This window comes from Marmota flaviventris, chromosome 1 (assembly GCF_047511675.1).
Source record: "Marmota flaviventris isolate mMarFla1 chromosome 1, mMarFla1.hap1, whole genome shotgun sequence".
Classification (NCBI taxonomy): Eukaryota; Metazoa; Chordata; class Mammalia; order Rodentia; family Sciuridae; genus Marmota; species Marmota flaviventris.
Window position 1 is genome coordinate 21,158,324 of NC_092498.1, and position 22,542 is coordinate 21,180,865.

General features: G+C 39.3%; 1 protein-coding gene across 1 annotated transcript in view; it reads left to right on the forward strand.

Annotated features, from left to right (window-relative positions):
• Positions 1 to 1,035: 1,035 nt before the first annotated feature.
• Chchd3 (coiled-coil-helix-coiled-coil-helix domain containing 3) overlaps positions 1,036 to 22,542 on the forward strand; it is a 268,160-nt gene continuing 246,653 nt past the window's right edge. The window contains exons 1-2 of the mRNA XM_027950153.2: positions 1,036 to 1,283; positions 12,214 to 12,301. Of these exons, the coding sequence (XP_027805954.1) occupies positions 1,203 to 1,283; positions 12,214 to 12,301 (169 nt within the window). The 5' untranslated portion in view covers positions 1,036 to 1,202. The remainder of the gene's footprint in view (positions 1,284 to 12,213; positions 12,302 to 22,542) is intronic.

Consider the following 22,542-nt stretch of genomic DNA (forward strand, 5'->3'; position numbering starts at 1 on the left):
CTTTTCTTTCCCTTTTTTTGTGATCTGGGGATTGAATCTGAGGCCTTGCACATGATGCTACCAAGCTATGCCCCCAGACCCATTCACCTAATTTCTAGAGAATACATCTGCCTCTGTAAGTCTAAGGTGATATGGCTAAATGTACATGTAGCAGAATGTTTAGAAAAAAAAGTTAAATCTGTACAAAAATGACCTAAATATTAATTTAGTCTTGTAGAGGTGACATATGAAACTAGAAACTTTCCAAATAAATCATCTCAGCTTGGTGTGATGTAGTTTTAGTCCCTCCACTAATTTATGCCATCTTTGGCAAGCACTTAACTTTTCTCTGCCTAACCACATTATGGCCCACCTTATGTAACTGAAGTGAAAGAAGACACCCATGTCGAAAGTGAATGCTCTACTTGTTTGGTGCAAAATTTTCCCCCGTTTTTTAAATTTCTATGCAGATTTGAAAATCAGCATTAAAAATTGTACTTTATAGAAAGAAATAAAACAAGTATTTTATATAGTTCACGAGATAGGTACATTGGCCAATTTTTTTTTTTTCTTTTAATGGCTAAGATTAAAATATTCTAAATTTTGTGTCAGGGATTTGAATGTAGTATTTAAGAACAGCTCCATTAGGGGAGTGCATCGCTCATCCAACTTCAAATTTCTTAAAGAGAGAGATTGTGTCTTTGAACTCACCAACTTCAGTTTCTAGATAATGTCTTTAAATCTCCATTGCTGGATGAATGAACTTCCTTGAAAGTTGACGAGTGACAAGGCTTTAGAGCCGCCAAGACTACAATTCCCAGAATGCCATGCTTCCCTGGCACTCTGGAGACCGAGGCGAGTTCGCCCCAGCACCCATCGCTTCAGCTTGAGACTACAATTCCCAATACCCTCAGGGGCTTCGGAAACCTTGTCAAATACCACCTGTTGCCATAGCATCCGGGTCCGGGCCAACCAATCATCGCTCTCCCGCTGAGTAGAGGCGGGCCTTTCGGATCTCCGACCAACACTAGGGGGTTTTGCTCTGGCGCGTGACCGGAGGAGGCGGGAGCTCGGGACCGGCGCCTTCTCCTTGCCTTTTGGGGTCGTGGCCTTGCTCCTGCTGGGCAAGGGAAGTGTCCCGGCTCCTCCACCCGCGTGAGTGCGCGGGGGCCCTGAAGAACTCGTGGGTCCGCGCTAGGACTGCGGGGACAGAAGCAGGAGCCATGGGTGGGACCGCCAGCACTCGCCGGGTCACCTTCGAGGCGGACGAGAATGAGAACATCACCGTGGTGAAGGGCATCCGGGTGAGTTTAGTGGGCGGGCGGAGGGCCAGCACTCCGACTGGGACCCCAGCGCCCCGAGGTCCCCGGGACCCGCTCCGCTCGGTGTCTCCCTGTCCCGCCCCCGTGTTTGTCCCACCCAGAGCCTGGCTCTCTGGGAAGAAGCCCGTAGTTTCCAGACTCGGGACGTTCATTCAGAGAGAGTTCCTGGTTGTGTGCCAAGTGCCAGGCACTGTGCGGGGCCGGGTGGGGCATGCCGGGTTGAACGGGACCCTCTAGGGCTCACCGCCTGGCCTTACCTGCACTGCTCACTAGTTGCAGGACTTTGGCACTCACCGCGCCTGCCGTGGGACGGGTGGTGTCTTACTGCTCCTGTATTCAGGACCCGAGCCCTGCTTTCCCACGCCTACATCATCTCTCAGGGTGAACTGGCGTTTTAAGGATCACTTTAATTTGCTTTCTGTCATTTAATGTTTTCTTTCTGATACCACCCCTTTCCCCATCACTCTCACACACACACATACACACGCACCCCTCCCCCTTTCTCGCCTGCCTCTGTGACTTCTGACTCCTCCCTCCTTCACTTTCATCTGATATCTGGTTTTTCCCAGGAGCCTTCTCTGTGGCCTGCTGTGCCTACGTTTTTGGACTAGTCCCAGTTACTTCAGGCCTACTGTCTGCCAGCCTGATGGGGGCTGAGATAGGTTGGAAATTCTCCAGGCCAGTAGAAGTTAATAGAGTCAGTTCTGACCGAGACGTTGTAAGGGATTTTTTTTTTTTTTTTTTTTTAATGCCCTCTGCATGTACTTGATACGTAAACTGAAAACTTGATTTTTCTCTAGGGTGTCAGTATACCAGCACTAACTTCATTAACACACTCTCCGCTGCACCTGAATTTGGAGCTTCACATTTTTGGAAGTATGATGCCTGAACGTAGTAAATAAAGCACTTTTGACTTCAGGAAAGTTTTATGATACTTTATATTTTTTCTTTCTCTGTTATTACACAGCCAGCTTTACTAAATTAAATGTGTGAATTCCTTTTAGCATTTGTTATTAGGAAATAAAACTTTTTATATATTGAAAGTGTTTAAAAACTTTTTCCTTTGCTACTGTTAACCTTGAAAAGAGTTTATTAAAGTTTTCTTTTAGAAACTCAGACTGTTGAACTGTTTTTGGTCTTTGACCAACATTGCTTTCTATAAAATATTAATGAATGGTAGTACTACATTTTGTTAAAAAAATATTCAAGGCTGCATTCTTTGCAGTATTGTGGTTGGTACTCTTTGGAGTAAAATAAACATTGCTGTAAACTCTTGAGTTTTACGGAGAGATTTTTAAAATCTTAAGTCTTGACTATTCCACACTGGAGGGTGAAAATGGCTTAAAAGAAAAAGCAAAATAAGTTCTGGGTGTGAAGATTGTAGAAAAATGCAAAAATCCATATTTTCATGCTGTAGTACAGACACAACGGTGACAACAAACCAAATTGAAAGAGAATTTGGTCATAGCAGAGATTCATTTCAAATATTAGATAAGGTTGAATAGAATAAGCATGACAATAGGGATATGTATGGATTCAAAAGGTAAGGTTGTTTATAAAACCTTTTTAAAGAACATTAAAAAAAAAAAAAAGAAACTATGTCCTTTGGCCCCACCACTTGACAGAAGCTTTCTTTTTTTTCTTTCTCATATAATACATTTTATCTATGTTATAATTTAAAAAGAAACTTTGTCCTTTGGCCCCACATCTTGAAAGAAGCTTTCTTTGTTTTTTTCTCTCTCTGTAATACATTTTATCTATGTTGTCATAATTCAAGTACACTCTATGCTCATTTTTGACTTCTTTACTTTTCTTCAGAATGTACCCTTCACCTGGAATGCCCTTGCACTGTTCTCCATTGCTTCAAATCCTTCTTTTTCAAGGATGATTTGCAATCTCTTTGTGCTTCAGTTTTCTCATCAGCAAAATGATAGCTGAGTACAGATCTATGATTTCAGTTTTGAAATGTGGTGAGCCTAGTGGCAGTGTAAGTTCTTGTAGCCATACTTAGCCTGTTACAGTTTCCTCCAAAAGTGTCATGTTGTTAACTGCTGAGTACTCAGAGGTCATTCTGATTTCTTTGAGGTCATGGTCAAAAGAATATCAACTAGGAATTAGACTGACCTCGTTTTAAATCTTACATGTTAGTTTGTGGTCTTGGATAAGTCACTTCTCGGAGAATATACCCTTATTTTTAAAGGGGGAGTACCATCATTTCCTTTGATTGGTTAGGGTAATAACCTGAGGTAAGGTCTGTGAAGCATCTTAAGAGTCCTGTCACATGGAAAAAGAAAAAAGTCTAAGATTCTTTGAAAGCACTGTGTAGTGTAGAAAAAGCATGTGCTTTGAAACCAAAAAGACCTGGGTTTGGATCCTAGCTCGCTTTGGTAGCTATGTATCCCTGGACAAGTCACTTTTAATTATGTTTCTTTCTTCAGTGTGTCTGGATAATAGAGCCTACTAGTGAGAATCTGACATGTGGATGCATTTAGCGCAGTGCCTAGTGTCAAACAGTGTTTGCTGAATAGTAGCCGTTACTAGAACTGTTTTAAGAGGACAGATGCATAAACTTACATGACCCTAAGGTAGGTAAAAATAAGACCATGTTGTGCTCCCACTGGTGAACCTAATGGCACGAGGACTGGATATTGGGAGTCCAGTGTGATTTGTGTTTAGATACTTTGTAGATTTATTTTAGTTGATCCTTACATTTTTCCTGGCTTTAAACAGCCATATTGTTTCCTTCCGAGTCATGGGGAACAGCACTATGGGTATGTAAGCAGGGCATTGTCTTTAGTTCAGTTGGTTAAAACATGGCACTGAAGAAAACTTTACCACTTTGATTAATTTTCTAATGTTTAAGTCATTGATTATGGAAAATATAAGTACATGTTCTGTAGCATCAGTCACTGCTGGAAAACCAATTCTGTTCCACTGATTAGGATAGTAATTTCATCTTCACTTACTACAGTAAGAATAACATTTAGTAAGCAACGTAAAACTTTTTGTAACTAAGCCAAGTTTATTGATAGATAATGTTTCTTCATATTTTTCTTGCTGAGGTCCCAAACAACTAGCAATTAAAGAACCTATTTACAATTTTAAGTTTAAAATTTCTTCTCACCTAGCAGGTGTTTTCATCATAGGGTCTGTTTATTTTCTTTATCCTTAGCAATTGTTAGCTTTTTTCCCTTCTTCTATAAATAACCAATATTCTTATACTTGATTCCAATTTTGAGTCTGAAACTATTCATATGGGTTTGATGAAGGGACCCCACTCTTGCTTTGCCCTCCTCTCCAAGTCCAGAATAAGCTACTAGTGATAGAAATACCAAGCATTTTTATTACTCATATTACATGTGCTTAATAGGATTTTTGTGACCACCTGCTGTGCCTGCTTGGAAAGTATGCTTATGACCCAGTCTTTCACAGGTTTATCTGAAACATCAAAACTGTGAGTGAACTCTTCTAGAGCAGATGTCAACTTCAATGAGTATCACTTTCAAAGTAAGACTTATCATGGTTTCCAGGCATAAATGAATCTCTGCAGCTGGCATTGAAGTTCAAGCTAAAATTCACAGGAGCAAGTTATGGCAATATGGATACTTACAAGGAGCACATCTTTTGCTTTGGGAGATATTGACAGTTGAGAGCCCCTAAATGAAGAGATTCCTTAATGGGGTGTCATACGGGCTGAATGACAAATTCATTCTGTCAGCCTTTGGGATTGTTGAGAATGTTGCACGAATAATTCAGTTAACTAATAGATAATTGGTCCCTTGAACTGTGGATTCTGTGACTCTTGTGCATAGTACCTTCTTAATCTTTCTAGGATTTAATAAAGACAGAAGTTCATGGTGTCTTCTAATGACAAATGCAAAAAAGATACAGGTGACAAACTATAAAGCCAAGAATTATGTATTTTATAGGTGTCTGTGGGTATGGTATTCACAACTGTGCCCTATGCCCTTGAAAGTTTGGGAGTGATTTCTGTCAAATGATAATAGCAGTTTTTGGAGACTATGTCTTAAAGTAGTTGAAAAGTGTACTAAGTCTCACAAAAAATGACCTGTGCTCTGTGGAAGACCAAGAGAGAAAAATGGGTCTGAGTTCATTCGTCACTTTGATGACACATCTGGGAGAAAATAAAAACTATGATGGGGGTGAGGGTCTGGTTTGGTTCTGTCTGTTGTGGTTCCTGACTTGGGCTTTCAGAGAAGGACAATATAAGAGGAGTTCTCGCTTCCTTTTACTCCATACCTTGGGAGCAGAATACTTTATTTTTGCTGCTCTAACCAAGTCTCCAGTCTGAGAAAATACTGGATTTTTTAATTGGTGGGTGGTATGTTTGTGCTAATTCTTGGATAAGACCAAACAAGGTGGGTGGGAAAACTAGAAGATGACACACATCCTCCCTCTGGAGTGCGCTGGTGCGGTGAGTAATACCCATTTCAACTTGGCTTAAAATTGGTTTTAGGAGCCGTGGAGAGCAGGTTGGATAGGCAAGGTCAGTTGGTTGAATGTCAGCAGGCCTGCTCTCTTGATTGCCCCATATATTAGAAGCATAGTTCTTAACTTCTTTTAGTTAATAGACCACTGTATATCTATCTGTGATCAATGAACTCTGCCCAGAACAATGCAGTAAGCAGACAATTTTGCATACAATTGAGGAATTAGTCCATGGACCCAGTTGTAGTCCATAGACTTCTGGGTATATTCTTAGCATCAATATATTGTGTGGGTGTTATTTCACTACTCTTTGATATAAATAATTTCCATAAATTGTACTTGATATTTGCCTTATAAATTCCAGATATGAGTGGAAAGCAGGTATAATATAAGTATAGATCAATAAATGGGAAAAGCCTTTTCTAAAAGGCATGTCTTGTTTATGAAAGCTGCATTTCCTGGAGAAGTTGCTTCTTGCAGAGGCTGCCTGTCTAGCTCTTGCAGAAGCTTGTGCTGTACCGTTGAGTCCCCATCCCAGCTTTGGGTCAGTTTTTGTCACACATCAGAGTTATTCTACAGCTGCAGATTTTGTGTGTAACCCTGGCCAGCATTTCTAAATCTTGGCAGCTGCCTAACAAGTGAATGTCCCTGTTCCCAGAGGAGATCAGGTGAGTGTACAGGTCTGAACTTACTACTGCAACTTGGAAGGTCAGCTCAGAGAGCATGAACTCTAAATGCAAATGATAACAAAGCAAGATTGTTGCCTTGGATCAGCAGAGACAGGACAGTCTGAGGACAGGGTAATAGTGCTTGAAGTCACAGAGTTGGAATTGTAGATGGTTATGGGTGCTACTCTGAAGGGCCCAAGAATGTAGTCTGGAATGAGTGTAAGAACAAATGGTTGACTTTCAACAGGCAAACCTATATGATATGTTTATGAACCCTGCAATGTGTTTATCATCTGTTCCTGTGGGTGATGTGCTTATTAATTCACTGGACTACATATGACCAAAGACTGCATTGAGAAATATTTTGAATCATGTTAGAGTTTGACATTAAGTGGTAGAATTTGAAGCATCAAACCCACAAAAGGAGATGGACAGTTAGTAAGAAACAATTATTGATTAGGTTGAAAGAGACATTCCTCTCTTACTACCCAAAGAGCACAGATACAGGTAAAGGAGTACTTTATATATGCATACCAGCATGGAGCTGTGGCCCTAATCTTTGTGCCCCATGTAGAGAAGTATAGGCTCAGGCCATTGGTGAGATTCAACCAAGAAGTAGTAAAAATCAGTGTCCTCCTGGCTGGAGCTGTATGAGCAGTAGCTTTACCAAATACCTTGTAGCCAATTATAGTTAATACCGCATAAACTATAATCTTCTCTGTAACCCCCAGAAGCAAATTCACTTTTTAAATGAGGGAAGTGAGACTCTGAAGAGACTTCCCTAGGGTTATAGAGCTAGTAAGTGGCCATGATTTTTCATCTATTCTGGGCCAGCTTTCTAAAAAAAAAGCTATCTATCTGAAAGGACGATATTTTTGAAACTACTTTGGAGATTGGAAGGACTTATCATGGTGGCCAGAGATGGTAGCAAGGTATGAATTTTTATGAGAAGTAGATGTAATAGTTAGAAGGTATCTGTCTCCCATATGGACAAAGGTAAGGTTTATAGCTAATACTTGATTTTCCATTTTCTGATTAAGTAGAATATATTTTTAATGAAGTTCTTTGATTTTGCCCTGAAGTATATAAATATAATTAATATATAAGTTTATTATATATAAATGTAATTTATACATATTTAATATAAATATAAATTTATTATAAACATAAAATTATATAATCACACATAAGAATTATATATAAGCTAAATTAGCTTTATGTGTCCCTTTATACATACATATTATATTGGGTATGTAACAGTATGTTATACAATATAATACATAGTATATACACTGTAATATAGTGTTATATGTAACACGTTGTAACAATGGTACATTATATATACTAAGTAGTATATACAATTGAAACCAGCTATTTGTGTATATTATCTATCACTACATACATATCACTTGGAATAGCTTTAAGATTCTAAAACGAAGAGTCACTTTATCTCTTTAAGAGGAAGTGATGTATTTTTATTATATGTGAGGGGTTGAAGGATGTTTCTTAGTAGAGAGAGCATAGAACTACAGATTGGGGGTTGCCACTTCTGGTAACCCCTTGATGCTGCCAGTAACTGCATATTACTTAGGATCATCTTCTTCTTTTTTTTTTTTATTTGACCATTGAGGGGATTTGATTCAGTCTTTCTAGAGTTTTTCCTAAGCTGTATCTCAACTTTGCAGATGAGTTTTAGCAAATATTCTTGGTGATTACTGTCATTTAGAAAAGGTACAGCAGGCCCTGGCATCTTCAAATAGAAAGTCCCTTGACACCCTGCTTTTTTGCTTAACACTTGTCTTTCATAGAGAAAGTAATCATGAGTTTTTCCTTTAAAGAACACGGCTTATGAGCTGTAGTCTTTCTCTTTGCCATCTCCTCCATTCTGGTTTGGGCTCTGACATACTAGTATCTGCTCAGGCATAGACTGTTTTGTTCACTTACATACCACAGGGCCTTAAGTAGTGCCTGGGGTAGTGAACACTTGCTGAGTGAATAACTCATTAATACATAGTAGCTCACAATCTTATTGAAAGGCAGACAGGGAAATATGGAAGGGCTCATTCTTATATCATTGGGGTGCTGTGTTAAAGGGTTGTGTGAGGTAGAGTGGGCACAGTGAAGGATAGCTTTGGTGGGAATGGAATGGGGGACTGGTTAGGTCATTGAGAGCTTTCGGATGTATGAAAAGATGGATCTTGAAAGTTGGCTCCTAAGGCCTCAGGAGAGCAGGAAATGATGGCAAAGAAAGTCAACAAAGTGAGGCGTCGGAGTAGAACAGGTGTGAAGTGTTCAGGGAGAAACTGGAGGTTGAGGTTGGGGAGAGAGGCCATCACCAAATGATGAAAAGAATTTGGAGCTGGTCATGGTGGTGCATGCTTGTGATCCCAGCTACTTAAGAGGCCGAGGCGGGAGTTCCAGACCTGTTTGGGCAACTCAGCAAGGTGCTGAGTTGTAAAGTGAAAGGGCTGAGGATGTAGGTCAGTGATAGAGAATTTGGTTTGATCCCAAGGACTGCCAAAATTAAACCAAACCAAAGCAAGACAAAAACCTCAAAACAACAACAACAGCAGCAAACCCTGAAGAATTTGGACTTTCTTGTCAGCAGAAGGTAGGTATTGAAGAGTGCAGCAGGGAGTTGTCATTATCACATTTGCATTTTGGGAGATTATTGATGGTGCCATAAATTAGGGCAGGAGAAGAGATGGTGAGTTGTTTAAACATTTAGGGGTTGAAAGAGTCTGGGCTAGGAAAGTGAAGGAGAATGCAAATTGAGTGAAGTCCTGGGGGCTGATTTAGAAACTGGATAGAGGTGGTGTCACTAATGAGGTAAGCAACCTGTGAGGAAAGAGTATTTTTGTCAAACATAAGTTCAGTTTGGACGCGTTGGTTGTGAGGTGCCTCTGGTACGTTCAAGGGAAGGTGTCTGTTAATTCAACATGTAGGCCTGGCTTTTGGGAGACTGGTCTTGAACTGGAGATAAGGGTTAAGAATTCATTAATTTGTCATCAGCAGTTAAAAATCAAGGGATTGGGTGAGAGCACCAAGAGCTTGCGGAATGAAAAGAGAATAAAGACAAGGAATAAAATGTGGCCTTGAGCACTTAAAGGTATGTAGCTGAGGGGAAGACCAGGAAAGAAAGAAGACCCGCCAGAGTCCTTGGAGAACAGCAGAGTGGGATGTCAGAAAAACCAAGGTAGGGTTTCCAGAAGAGGGCAGAGACCCAAGGTGCAGCTGCTAAAGGGAAGTTAGGAATACGGTGCTTTGTAAATATAAAATGTAGTTGTTTACATAAATACAACTACAAAAGATTACTGACTTGGCCACTAGTGATGTTTACCAAGATACTTTGACATTTGTATTGAAGGAAAAGCTAAAGAGTGTTGAGTTGAGAAAGTGGCTATTGCAAGAAGGTCCTTGGTACAGGAGAGGATCACCCAGACTTGACCGGGAACCTGGGTTCTTTCCTGATGTCCTCCCTTTCTTTATCTCCACATCTAGTCAGACCCATTGTGGTACTGAAGAGGGATGGTGGACTGTGACCTTGACTCAGACTTCCTGAGTTTGAGTCTTGGCTCCACTACTGATAAGACGTGTGATCCAGGGTGAAGTATTTCATCTGACTGTGCTTCAGTTTTCTCACCTATAAAATTGAGATGATAGAAGCATCTCTCTCATGGCATGTTAAGGATTAAGTGAGTGAAGTACTTAGCTTAGTGACACGCCTGACTCAACAACAAGCACTCAGCGAGTGTTAGCTCTTTGGACTCCCAGACATCTTTTGAATATGCTCTTCCTGGATTACTATAATACCCCTAACAGCTTCATTGTGGAATACTTTACATGCCATGAAATTCACTTGTTTCAGTGTACAGTTCAACAGCTTTTAGTAAATTTACTGTGTTGTGTAATCATTACTACAGTCCAGTTTTAGAACATCTTTGTCACCCCAGTAAGATCTTGTGAGTTAATCCCTGTTCCACCCTGGCCCTAGGCAACTACTTAGGGATTCTGTACCCACAGAGTCGCCTTTTCTGGGCATTTCATATATATAGAATCTTACAATATGTGACCTTTTAGCTGAACGATTTTTAGGTCCATCTGTATTGTAGCTTGTATCAGAACTTCATCCCTCTTTGTTGCTGAACTGTGTTCTATTTTATAGATCTATAATGTTTTGTTTATCCATTCACCAGAAAATCAACATTTGTCAGTTTCCACTCTTGCTGTTATGAATGATGCGGCTCTGAACATTCCTGTGCAAGTTTTTTGTGGACATATGCTTAATAGCTTCTTAATTGGTCCTCAGCCTCCTTCAGGGGTCCTTCTGTTCTCATTCCTCTCCAGGCTGTTCTCTACACTGTAGCCAGAGTCATCTTCCTGAAATGTGCATCTGATCATGTCATTACTCTGTTTCAAATCCTTTAGTAGTGCCTGGTTGCTTCTGGATGTAGTTCAAACTCGTTAAGCTTAAGGGTTTTAATAGTCTAAAATCTCCCATCTCCCCTCTACCGCTTCTTTTCACTGTGTCCCCTCTTTAGTTTCCTGCTTCAGCCATTCTTTTATTCATCCATTCTTGTCATTTCATTTATTTATTTAAGCATTCTTCGTAGGCTTATTGATTCTGGGGTATAGTGATGAGACAGCTAAGTCCTTTTTTATATGGAGCTTTCTCTTTAATGTGAAAGGCAGACAGAGGACAAGAAAGCATCAGGTGGTGGTAAGCACTAGCAAGAAAATAAAAAGGAATGATGCAGAAGTAATTGAGGGGCCGGTGACTCAGCTCTCCAGGCCTGAGAGTTCCTCAGAATCTCAGCGCTAATGATTTCCTACTTAACACCCCTATTTGGTACCTACTGGCAAACCTTGTTTCTCATGTGTACTTAATGAGGTTCCCTCATCCTGGATGGTTCTCTTCCCTCTGTCCGTCTTTCCCTTGCAAGTCTTTTTATTTTTTCTCTTTTAAAAATTAGCACATATAAATTGTCCATATCAATGGGATTCTGTGTGATATTTTCGTACATGCAACAGAGTGCTTGGGTCATATCCAATCACCCATCTTCCACTCTGCATCCCCAAACACATGACCTTCCCAGGCCCTGGTAATCACTATTCTATTTTCAGGTGAAAATTTTTTTTAATCCTCTGCTCCAGACCCCATCCCCACAGCTTAGCTGGAGTGCTCCCTTTATGCTTTTTGCCTTACAGGTTGGAGCACACAGGTGGTACCTGTCACATTACATTTAAATGCCTGACAGTTTTCTGTTTATTCCACTTCACTTTAAGCAACTTGATGACTTTGAATTGTCCAAGTCTAGCTTAGTTCCCAGCACATAGTTAATACATAAGAAAATCTGTTGAAAGAGCAAGTGTGTCGGGTTAGCCTTAAACAAGGGAGGGAGGGAGGAACCCTGTTTTCTTTGGGACTCTTGGAAAGAAAGGAGCTAAGGACTGTTAATGCCTAAATAATTTTGTAGGTTGAGGGAGAAAAGTTGAAGGAGTTCTGATGGCTTATAGAATTTTCTCCAGGATTACAATTTAGTGCACAGCATAAAACAAAGAATTATTTATAATGAGCAATTAGCAGTGCATTAGAAGAAAAAAAGGAGTAGTGCTATGGGGGGCATCTTGAAATTTTAAAACTATTCTTACTTGCTTCTAGTTTTATAGCTATTAGACTCATTTCTTTAGGCGGTTCTTTGTACATATTGATATGGGTGACTAAATGACTTAGATGTTACTGCACTGTTTCTTGTTCTTTTGTCATTGATTTTATTTTGATGTTGCTTTTTCAGCTTTCGGAAAATGTGATCGATCGAATGAAGGAATCCTCTCCATCTGGTTCGAAGTCTCAGCGGTATTCTGGTATTTATGGTGCCTCAGGTATTTTGGCATTTTAATTTTAAGAGTTTTAATTGAAAAATTATAAGTGGAGAAAGTTCACTGTAGTCAAATTCAACTACCTTCTGTGTTTCATTATTTGGACATTCAACTTTTCCTAGGGAATGTTAGAAACCAGTATCAGGTTTTCTTTGAAAACGTTTGGCATGAGGAATGAGCCTACTTTCAAAACAGCCTTCGGAAAATTTTTTTCTCATCCAACTCCTGAACCCTCTACTATGCTTTGGAAGATTACTTCATATATTTTTTTTTGTGTAAAATGGATTGATAATGGGGATATTGGAGATTTAGGAGGAAATATAAAAATACATTGAACTTGGGGCTGGAGATATAGCTCAGTTGGTAGAGTGGTTGCCTTGCATGTACAAGGCCCTGGGTTCAATCACCAGCACCACAAAAAACCAAAACCAAAACAAACAAAACCAAACTACATTGAACTTAGAAAATATCATCAGCTTTTCAAATTATTAAATATCTAAAATGATTTTGTTCCTTATAAATTTCTTTCAAATTTATAAAAGATTTATTTCATCATATCAGTTCCAGTTATTAATGAAATTATTGTGTTAAACAAGATAGAGAATTATTATGCCTCATTTTATCTGTAGGTCTTGCTGGATAAGAAAGAGATAAGAGACCTAATACTAATTCCTTTCTCTTTGCACTCTCCTGCCACACCTGTGTGTTCATCCAACAAATGCTTGCTGAGTGTCTGCAATGTGGCCAGCACTGGTTTTGTTTTTATTTCTTTCCTTTCCTTCCCTCCCTCCCTCTCTCTCTTTCCTGGGGATTAAAAACAGGGCCTTGCACATGGTAGCAAGTGCTCTACCACTGAGCTACATCCCAGCCCCAGCACTGTTCTTGATACTGCCCAATTGATGGATGAACATTTGTAAATTATTTTTCCGTTGCCATTTTATTTTTGTAAAATGACAATAGAAAGGTAATTGGAATGGTTAATTTTGGACTAAGTGAAAATTTTTCATATTTATTTGAAAGGGGTAAATTTGGCCAAAGACTGAAATTGAGAAGGGTGAGCAGCTGCCCATGTGCCATTTACTTGGGGCAGTTGTGAGCCCCCTTGCTGATCATTATTTGGTGGACATAGTTGAACTTCTGGTATGTTCAGTGCTGTGGGTACTAGGATTAACAAGAAACAGTTCTTGCCCTTTCAAAGCTTCCTGTTTGGTAGGAGAATTTAGAAGCTTCATGACCAATTAACACTTGATAGAAAGTGAGCACGCTCCAGCTTAATAGATCCTCCAAGTCCCTTTTATTCCTTTTTAAAAAGAAAAAATTTTTTTTTTTTTTTAGTTGTAGATGGACACAATACCTTTGTTTTGTTTATTTATTTTTATGTGGTGCTGAGGATCAAACCCATGCCTCATGTGTGCAAGGCAAGTGCTCTACCACTGAGCCACAACCCCAGCCTCCCATGGGAATTTTTTTTTTTTTTGAACTTTTTTTTTTTGTAGTTGCAGATGGACAGAATGTCTTTATTTTACCCAGCCTCCCTTTTATTCTTAAAGACTTGCTTCTCTTCTCCATCTTTCCCCACAGGTAGTCAAACCCCAAACTGGAGATTTCATTCTCGTTTCCTTTTCTCCTTACTTCTACATCAGTTTGGTAGCTAGTCTTGTCTTGTTCAGCTCTGAAATATGTTTGAATTATCCTTCTGGGTCCATGTCTACTGCTACAGCTATAATCCAGATAAACCATCACTCTTACCAAACTTACTACAGAAGCCTCTTATCTGGCCCCCATGCAATTTTATAAAAAAAGTAAGATTGTAGCTCAATGGTAGAGTGATCACCTGGCACGTGTGGGGCACTGGGTTTGATCCTCAGCAACACATAAATTTAAATAAATGAAATAAAGGTGTTGTGTCTATCTACAACTAAAAAACCAAAAAAAAAAAAAACAAAAAAAACCACACAACAAAACAGTAAGTCAGTTCATGTCACGTCCCAGGGGTACAAAGATTGCAGTCAGAACTGCTTCTCTTGGCTCCCGAGGAATATCATGATGGCCCATCTGCCTGTCCAGCATCATCTTGTCATTCATCATCACCTACCACCCTTCCTTTACTTACCTGCTCTCACTGTTCTCTTCAGAAGATAAGCTGTTGGGCCTTTGTCCTTATCTGTCCCCAACTGAATTCCCAGCTCCTGGGATAGTTCCTGCTTCTTAGTAAGTGCTCATTACTGTTTGTTGAATTAATTTAGGACAAATACCATTATTCATTTTAAATGTAACGACTTCTGCCAGGTGTGGTGGTGCAAGGCTATGACAGGAGGAGTGCAAGTTCAAAGCCAGCCTCAGAAACTTAGCGATGCCCCAAGCAACCTTATGAGACCCTGACTCAAAATAAAAAAATAAAAAATGGGCTGGGAATGTAGCTCAGTGGTTTAACCCCTCTGGGTTCAATCCCTGGTACCACAAACAAAAAGTAACTACTTTTGATCATTCTGGAATACAATTCTATAAATTTAATTTCAGTGACATTTATTAAATGTTTACTTTGCAAATAATTAGGTTTTTGAGCTAATTTGAGAGGACAAAATATAAAAAAACCCTGTCCTTTCAGGGTTTAGAGAATTTGGGCAGATATAACTAAATTTATAATAAGACTAGAAGCAAAGTAAAAAACTTAGTATGGAAGAAGCCTAGATGATAATGAGATTACATATGTTAAGTGTTTTGGTTTAAGAATAATTTTTGATATGAATATTTTTAAAATTGGAATTTGTTCTAAAATAATTTGTTCTAGGTAGGTTTTTTCCCCCTATTCTCTGTATTAATAAGCTAGGATGGTGGTGATGATAATGAAATAGTGATAAACAACACTTAAAATTGTAATGTGGTAGATGTTCTGCTAAATCCTTTTATAGCTCTTATTTTATCCTTACAATCCTTTGAGAGGGGAGCTGTTATTAACCCATTTCATGTAGCAGGCAACTGAGATTCAAAGTGATTATTTTTCCTAGAATCATACAGCTGGTGAGTAATAGAGTTGAGAGTTGGGCTCATGTCCATGTGACTAGAGCAAATGTAATCAACCACTTTTTATTATAATCTGAATACCACCTTGCTTCATTTGTAGAAAGGGTGTAACAGAAACTAGTCAGAAGGTAATGATGTTCAGCTTGAGCTCAGGAAAGAACTGTCTATAGTGCTTGTTGGTTTTTATAGCTTTTTTTCCATATTGACTATCATTCAGTAGAGAGGCAAATGAGAGAAAATGCTTTCCTTGTTGGGTTAGTTTCTTAGGGTACTTTGAGAGAGTAGACGTGGTTTGCAAACTTCTGTGAATGCTCATGTGTGTGTGGCTTCAGAGCAGGACACTCTCTGGCATGATAACCTCTAGCTTTGGCTAGGGATCCATCCCTTTCCATTTCTGGTTTGACATCATAAATGAGCTCTTTGGTCCTTGCCCAGTTGTGACCAGGTGGGCACTGAAAGTTTTTAGAATGTCACCTTGTGTTTTGGTGGTCAGATTAGAACTATACTTTCTAACTGGTAGCTACTAGTCACATGCAACTGTTACATAAAGATAATTAAAATGAACTAAAATAGAACTATTAGTTTCTCTGTTGCACTGCATACATTTCATGCTCCGTAGCTGCGTGTGGCTAGAGACAAGACTACCATGTTGGACGGCGCAGATAGAGAACACTACTGTCATTGCAGGAAGCTCTGCCGCACCGCTCTAGACTAGAATACTCCAGTGCTTGGCATTGTGAGTTTTATCAGATGGTTTCAGTGATGTGGTGATAGAGGTTGTGGAGGGTAGATAGCTCTGTGTGTTTCTGTGTTTGTGAATCTTATTCCCGCCCCTTCCACATCCGAGGACCATCAATTATGGAAACTTCTAGGAGCATTCCCCTAAGGTGTACTCCCTTGACATCTGTCTTTGGCATAGCTTTCCATCCTGTGTGTTATGAGTGTGCTGCTGCAGGTGATGCCTCCTTAGCCTTGGAGTAGTTGGATCACTTGTGCACCATGCAAAGACTTCTTTCCTGTCTACACCATGATATGAGAAGGGCTTGACAGGGCTAATAGGACAGGTTCTTTGAGTATGTATGTGATTTCTCTAGGTTATTATTGAGATATGATTTGTGTTCCGGGTCCTTTTGGTTTATTTCTAGTTTTTAATCTGAATTAGTTTCTCCTTTGATTGACTATTCTTTTTTAAAAAATTTTATGTTTTATTCCAGTTTGTTATATATGACAATAGAATGCATTACAATTCATATTACACATATAGAGCACAATTTTTCATGTCTCTGGTTGTATACAAATTATATCCACACCATTCATGTCTTCATACATGTACTTAGGGTAATGATGTCCATCTCATTCCACCATCTTTTCTACCCCCATCTCCCACCCTTCCCCTCCCATCCCTTTTCCCTATCCAGAGTTCATCTAATCCTCCCATGCTCCCCCTCCCAACCCCACTATGAATCAGCCTCCTTATATCAGAGAAAACATTCAGCATTTGGTTTTTTTTGGATTGGCTAACTTCATTTAGCATTATCTTCTCTAACTCCATCCATTTACCTGCAAATGCCATGATTTTATTCTCTTTTATTGCTGAGTAATATTCCATTGTGTATATCTACCACAGTTTCTTTATCCATTCATCCACTGAAGGGCATCTAGGTTGGTTCTACAGTTTAGCTATTGTGAATTGTGCTGCTATAAACAAGTGTTCTTTTAGTGTAGTTCCTCCCTTCACTGGTTTTCACTTTTTTTTTTTTTTTTCCCATTTTTCATCTTCATGGAGTATCTTGTTGAGAAATTTCTGAAGTGCAGGCTTTCTTGTTGCAAATTCTTTTGTTTATCATGAAAGGTTTTTATTTCCTCTTCAAATCTGAGGCTTAATTTTGCTGGATATAGGCTCTGGCTTCTTAGCCTTGGAGTAGATGGACCACTTGTGCTCTCCATGTACCATGCATGCAAAGACTTCTTTCTTGTCTACACCATGATATGAGAAGGGCTTGGTAAGGCTAATAGGATAGATTTTTTGAGTATGTTATGTGATTTCTCTACCCCATTCCAGCTAAGCCAAGAAAGGAACTCAGATTGGCATGCTGTTTTGCCTTTAGGTTAAGAATGCAATTAGATTACAATTGTGTAAATTAACAAAATTTTATTCTCTTTAGAATTTAAAAATATGTTGATAAAAATAGAAAGACTTTTCTGAGTTTGTCTCATTTAGGGGTTTAAGTTAGTACTCAATAATAGACTTCATATGATTTATAATTTAGATGTGTTATGAAATAATTTTTCGAGTCTACAAAAATGTATTGATAAAAATGTCACCAGCCTTTTCTACATTTTTCAATGTCAAGTAAATTATATATTAAATGTGAGTTGAATTTTTAATATTTATTAAAATACTTTCTTTCTCACAGGACTCTTATTCAACCAGCCTTAGGCTATTCAGATGTGTGAATATAGGGCAGTGTATTTGATGGACTGAGAGCCCTAGGATTTCTGAATATAGGAAGTAAGTTTTATGGTATACATAGTTTTGAGAATATAATTTATACTCCAAGTAAGTGAGTTCCTCTGAAGACTTTACTGAAACTCATTTTTGCCAAACCTTGAATCAGATCAATGACTCGTTGCAATAAGTATTTGCATGTAAAGCTGTTTGGGCAAAATAATATACTATGTGACACACAGCAGATTGTAATGCCACTTTAATAAATGATTGTGCTCTAAAGAACTTAACTGTATCCTCACTGCCTCAAATTCAACAATATTGGTTTGCTTTTATACCAGGTAGTTTTTTCCTTAGGCTGACATAAGGAGATGCCATTGCACATAGTTATAAACTCACCTTTTCATGAACGTCTTGAATTTTTTGATTTTAAAAATCGATGTGAGTATTGATTTTTTTCTTTTCCATCCTGATCTTTTAGTTTTTCTGGCTCGTGGTGAGGTCAGATTGCTCATGTTTGACCCTGCCTACTGCTGAAGAAACTGTCTCCAAATCAATATGAAAAAAACAAACAGGAAGCGATATTAGGAAGCTATTTGTTGTCTTCCTAAGCCACTAGCAACCAGATGAAAATGATAAATCTGGAAGAAAAGACAGATGAACTTACTTTTATTATTATCCTCACTGTACAAGTTTCTCTGTAAATTTCTTGTCATTGTGAAAAATAAGAAAGATTTGCCAATTTGTGTTAAGTATATCACTGAGATCACTAAGTATTTGGCAGCCTTAACAAGTTGCAGGAAACCAATTCGAGCAGGAAATAGCACAGCCCAAACTAAACAGCCAATTTAGGGAAACAAATTCATCTATATATTCTATGTATTTTTCTTCCGGAATCTGGCCTTCCTAGTTATTTTTAAACAGCTCTTTAAGGCTCTTTTAGATATAGCACCCTAGGGAGAGTTCAAAGTAAACAAGTTGTACTTGTTTCTTTGACTTGAGTTATAAGATCTGAAGGGGATTGCAATGTCTTGATTTTCAATTTTTAATATATGAAATTTCATGGATACCACCATCTCAACTCGGTACTGTTATACAAATGTACAGGTATCTTAGCTGTGTCCATTAATGGATAATTTGCTTAAGAGTTCCAAGGTATTAAATCAGTATATTCTGTTCTTTTTTTTTGGTACTGGGATTGAACCCAGGGGCACTTTACCATTGAGCCACATCCCCACCCCTTTTTTATTTTTTATTTTGAGACAGGGTCTTGCTAAGTTGCTTCGGGCCTTGCTAAGTTGCTGAGGCTGGCTTTGAACTTGCAGTCTTCCTGCCTCAGCTTCCAGGGCCCCTGGGATTACAGCCATGTGCCACCCACATCCAGCTGTATATTCTGGTTTTTTTTTTTTTTGGTATGTGGTGCTGAGGATCAAATCCAGTCCTCACATGTGCTAGGCAAGTGCTCTATGGCTGAGCTACAACCCCAGCCCTATATTCTGTTCTTAAAAGAGATTCCATAAACAGTCCATATTTAATGGATGGTTAAAGAACTCACATTGTTAGTTCCATCCATCAAGAAGTATTCAAATGGTGGTGATCTTTGACTTCAAGGAACTTTTAGTTTGGTCAAAGCATATTTCCCATTAAAGTGGAGTGCCTGAGTGCCAGTTAAGTACCCTTCACCTGTCTGTTAATGTTTTTGAGTTGGTGAATGGATATGTAAGTGAGATAGAATATATAAAGAGGTCTGGAAGGTGCATTAGGGATTCAGTGAAAAAGGATCAGGAGCTTGAGCAGGCAGGCAGCCTTGCCATCAGGAAGTGGATTTGAGCCAACCTTGATGGTATGGGAGGGGTGTTGGTGTGGAAGGTGGCCCTGGTAGAGTCAGTATACAGACCAGATTAATTCGGATAAAGGTTTCCTGGGGTCTAACTGGTGAGTAGGTTGGAGAAGATAAGGTCTTGAATTTTATTCTATAGGGCCTAGACAGCTACTGAGCAGGTCCATCTAATTTTAGGATGTAAGTTTAGAAATTTGCATTAGTTGCTCCTTCATGTATTCTCAGATATTAGTAACTTTTTTTTTTTTTGGTGGTGCTGGGGATTGAACGCAGGGACTTGTGCATGTGAGGCAAGCATTCTACCAACTGAGCTATATCCCCAGCCCTCCTTAGTAACATTTTTATGGTTAAAAATGCAGTGCTGATTTTCTTGCTGATATTTTTATATTTAATAAAGAAATCTGAAAGGTAAGAATATGTATTTTCCACTATAGAACTAAATAAAGAAAATTTCATTTTCAGTAACAAAGTAAGTAGCCTTATTAGCATTTTTATTTGCCCTTAACTAGCCCCACAGCAAAAAGAGAAAAGAAAAAAAAAAATGAAGGATATAACATGAGCAGGGGAAGTGAGATGTAAGAGCAGGTTCTTGGAAGGATAATGTAAAGGATGAACTAAAAACTAGAGCCAGGGAAATTAGGTCATGATAGCAAACTCAGAGGACGACTTGGGGGCACTTGGTGACTGAGGCTGTGTGGCTGGGTGGTGGCAGTCCTTGACTCTCAATCCCTTTCCTCTGGTCTAGAGTACTCATTTACGTGCCACTTGATTCATCACTCTTTGCCTGAGTCACACTTTCCTCTAGTTTCCTGCAATTAGGAGCTTTTGCCCATTGATCTAGTGAGGAGATTAACACTGGCCTCAGCTGCTATTTGGTGAGTCTTCAGTGGCTGCTGCTCAGTGACCACTAATTTACTTCACATAGTGCTTCCAGGTCCTATGAACTCAAGTGCCTGCTTGTGCCTGACTTCCTAAATAGCAGCAGCATCTAGGAAGGTGTATTGCATAAGGACATTAGAACCTCAGCAATGCCAGCGTATGCTAGCCTGGAAGCTAAACCAGGCATTACTCCCTGGTACCTTCGGTGACCGCAGGGAAAAAGAGAAGCTGTTTTAAAGAAACTCCCCATTTTGCTGCAGTAGATTTTGGACATTTTAAAGTGAGTTGTAACATAGTGGATTGCATTTTCTCAGAGAACAAATGTTGCTCTTGGTCATAACAACCAAGAAAATCATGGATATCATCAATGATAGAACAACTTTAAAGTAGGAGTTTTGTAATTAGGTGTCAGGGCTTAGAAAATAAAATATATGACATTGGTTATATAGGCTGCTCTAATGGAATATAAAGCATGGCACAAACAATACATAAAAATACCGGTTTTGATTTAAATTTTATGTGCCAGTTGTAAAATAAACACTTACTTAACAATACTATTGCTTTTCTTGGAATTTGACAGGCTTTGAGGGCATCATCTGGATGGCCCAGATCTCTTAAAATAAATTGCCCAAGGGAGTTTCAGATGTACATTTTTCTATTGCAAGTGGAGGTATTCAAAATCAATCCATTGACTTTCCAGCTGTCAGCCAAATAGTAGGCTATTGTTGTTGATGATGATGTTTTTCCTTGTAAAAAAACATTTTAAAAAGTAAGGCCTGACACAGCATTTTATTTCTTCCCTTCATCCTTTCCTATCTCTCTGGTTTGTTCATTTATTCCCACAGTGCACTGTATTAGGCCAACCATGTTACCAGAGAACAATAAGCACTTTTAAGTCCCCTTTTAAACCTGTTCTGCCCACAGGGCTACTTGACACTTTGTTGACAGCTGTCAAGATACTTGAGCTTCCTTGAAAAGCCTTGGGAACCCATTTGGATCATTACAGTGAGGATCTTTAAACTTTTTCTTGGCGTTACAGTGACAGGCGCAGGACAGTATTCTGGTGCTTATGTGCCCTGGTTCCCCTGAATGAGTGGCTAATTGAAATATGTATTCAAGTAGCCAGCATCAAATGATCGGAACTTGAAATTACTTGAAGTTACGAGGTAGTAGTGGTAACTCTCATTACTATTAACGATAGAAGATTGTTGGAACATCTCACAGATTGTAGGTGGGAGATACACAGCTGCTTCAGACCAGTCCTGTGCACCCGTTTTGGTGGCAGGACTTGTTCCCTTTGTCAGGTATGTGAGTAGTGCTGCTCAGCTTCTCACTTCACACTCCTTTGCTCCTCCTCTCTCTCCTCTTCTTTCTCCTCCTCCTTTTATTATTTTGCTATAGTCCCCCATCATTGCTATAGTCCTGTAGGGGACACCCACAGACCCTGCTCTGTATTTGATGAATAGTGGTGGATCCTTGCTCTGCATTTTCCATTTTCTGATTGCAAGTTTTACAGTTTCTCCCATGCTGATGTCATTGCCTTGCTCCCGCCTCCAGACTTTATTCCCCCATCTATTTTAACTGTAGTTCCAGTAATCTTTCCAAAGCAGAAACCAATTATGGTGTTCCTCTTGAAAACTTGGGAGGCTTCCTCGCTTCTCTTTGGAGGAAGCCTAAATCTCTTTTATAAGTCAACAAGGTCCTGCACAATCTGTCTCTTCCTCATCTCCCAGGCCCTCCTCTCTCACATTGAACTTTATCTAGTCATAATGAAGTTCTTGAGTGTCCTTGAACTTGTTTTTGTTGGGTTTTTGATTGTTGCTCTAGTTTGTCTTAACACTGTTCCTCTAAATGTCTAGCTCAGCCCCACTCCCATTTCACCCCCTACTTTTGTATGAGTTAGAAAGCACCCCTGGAAGTGTTTCCTGATGCTCAGTCTGGGCTCCATGCCCCTCTCGTGTGGCCCCACGGCCGCCTGTTTGACCTTTGTCTATCAGAGTAGTTGTCAGAGTACTTACCACAGTTCCAGAAATGCCTGTTCCCTTGCCATTC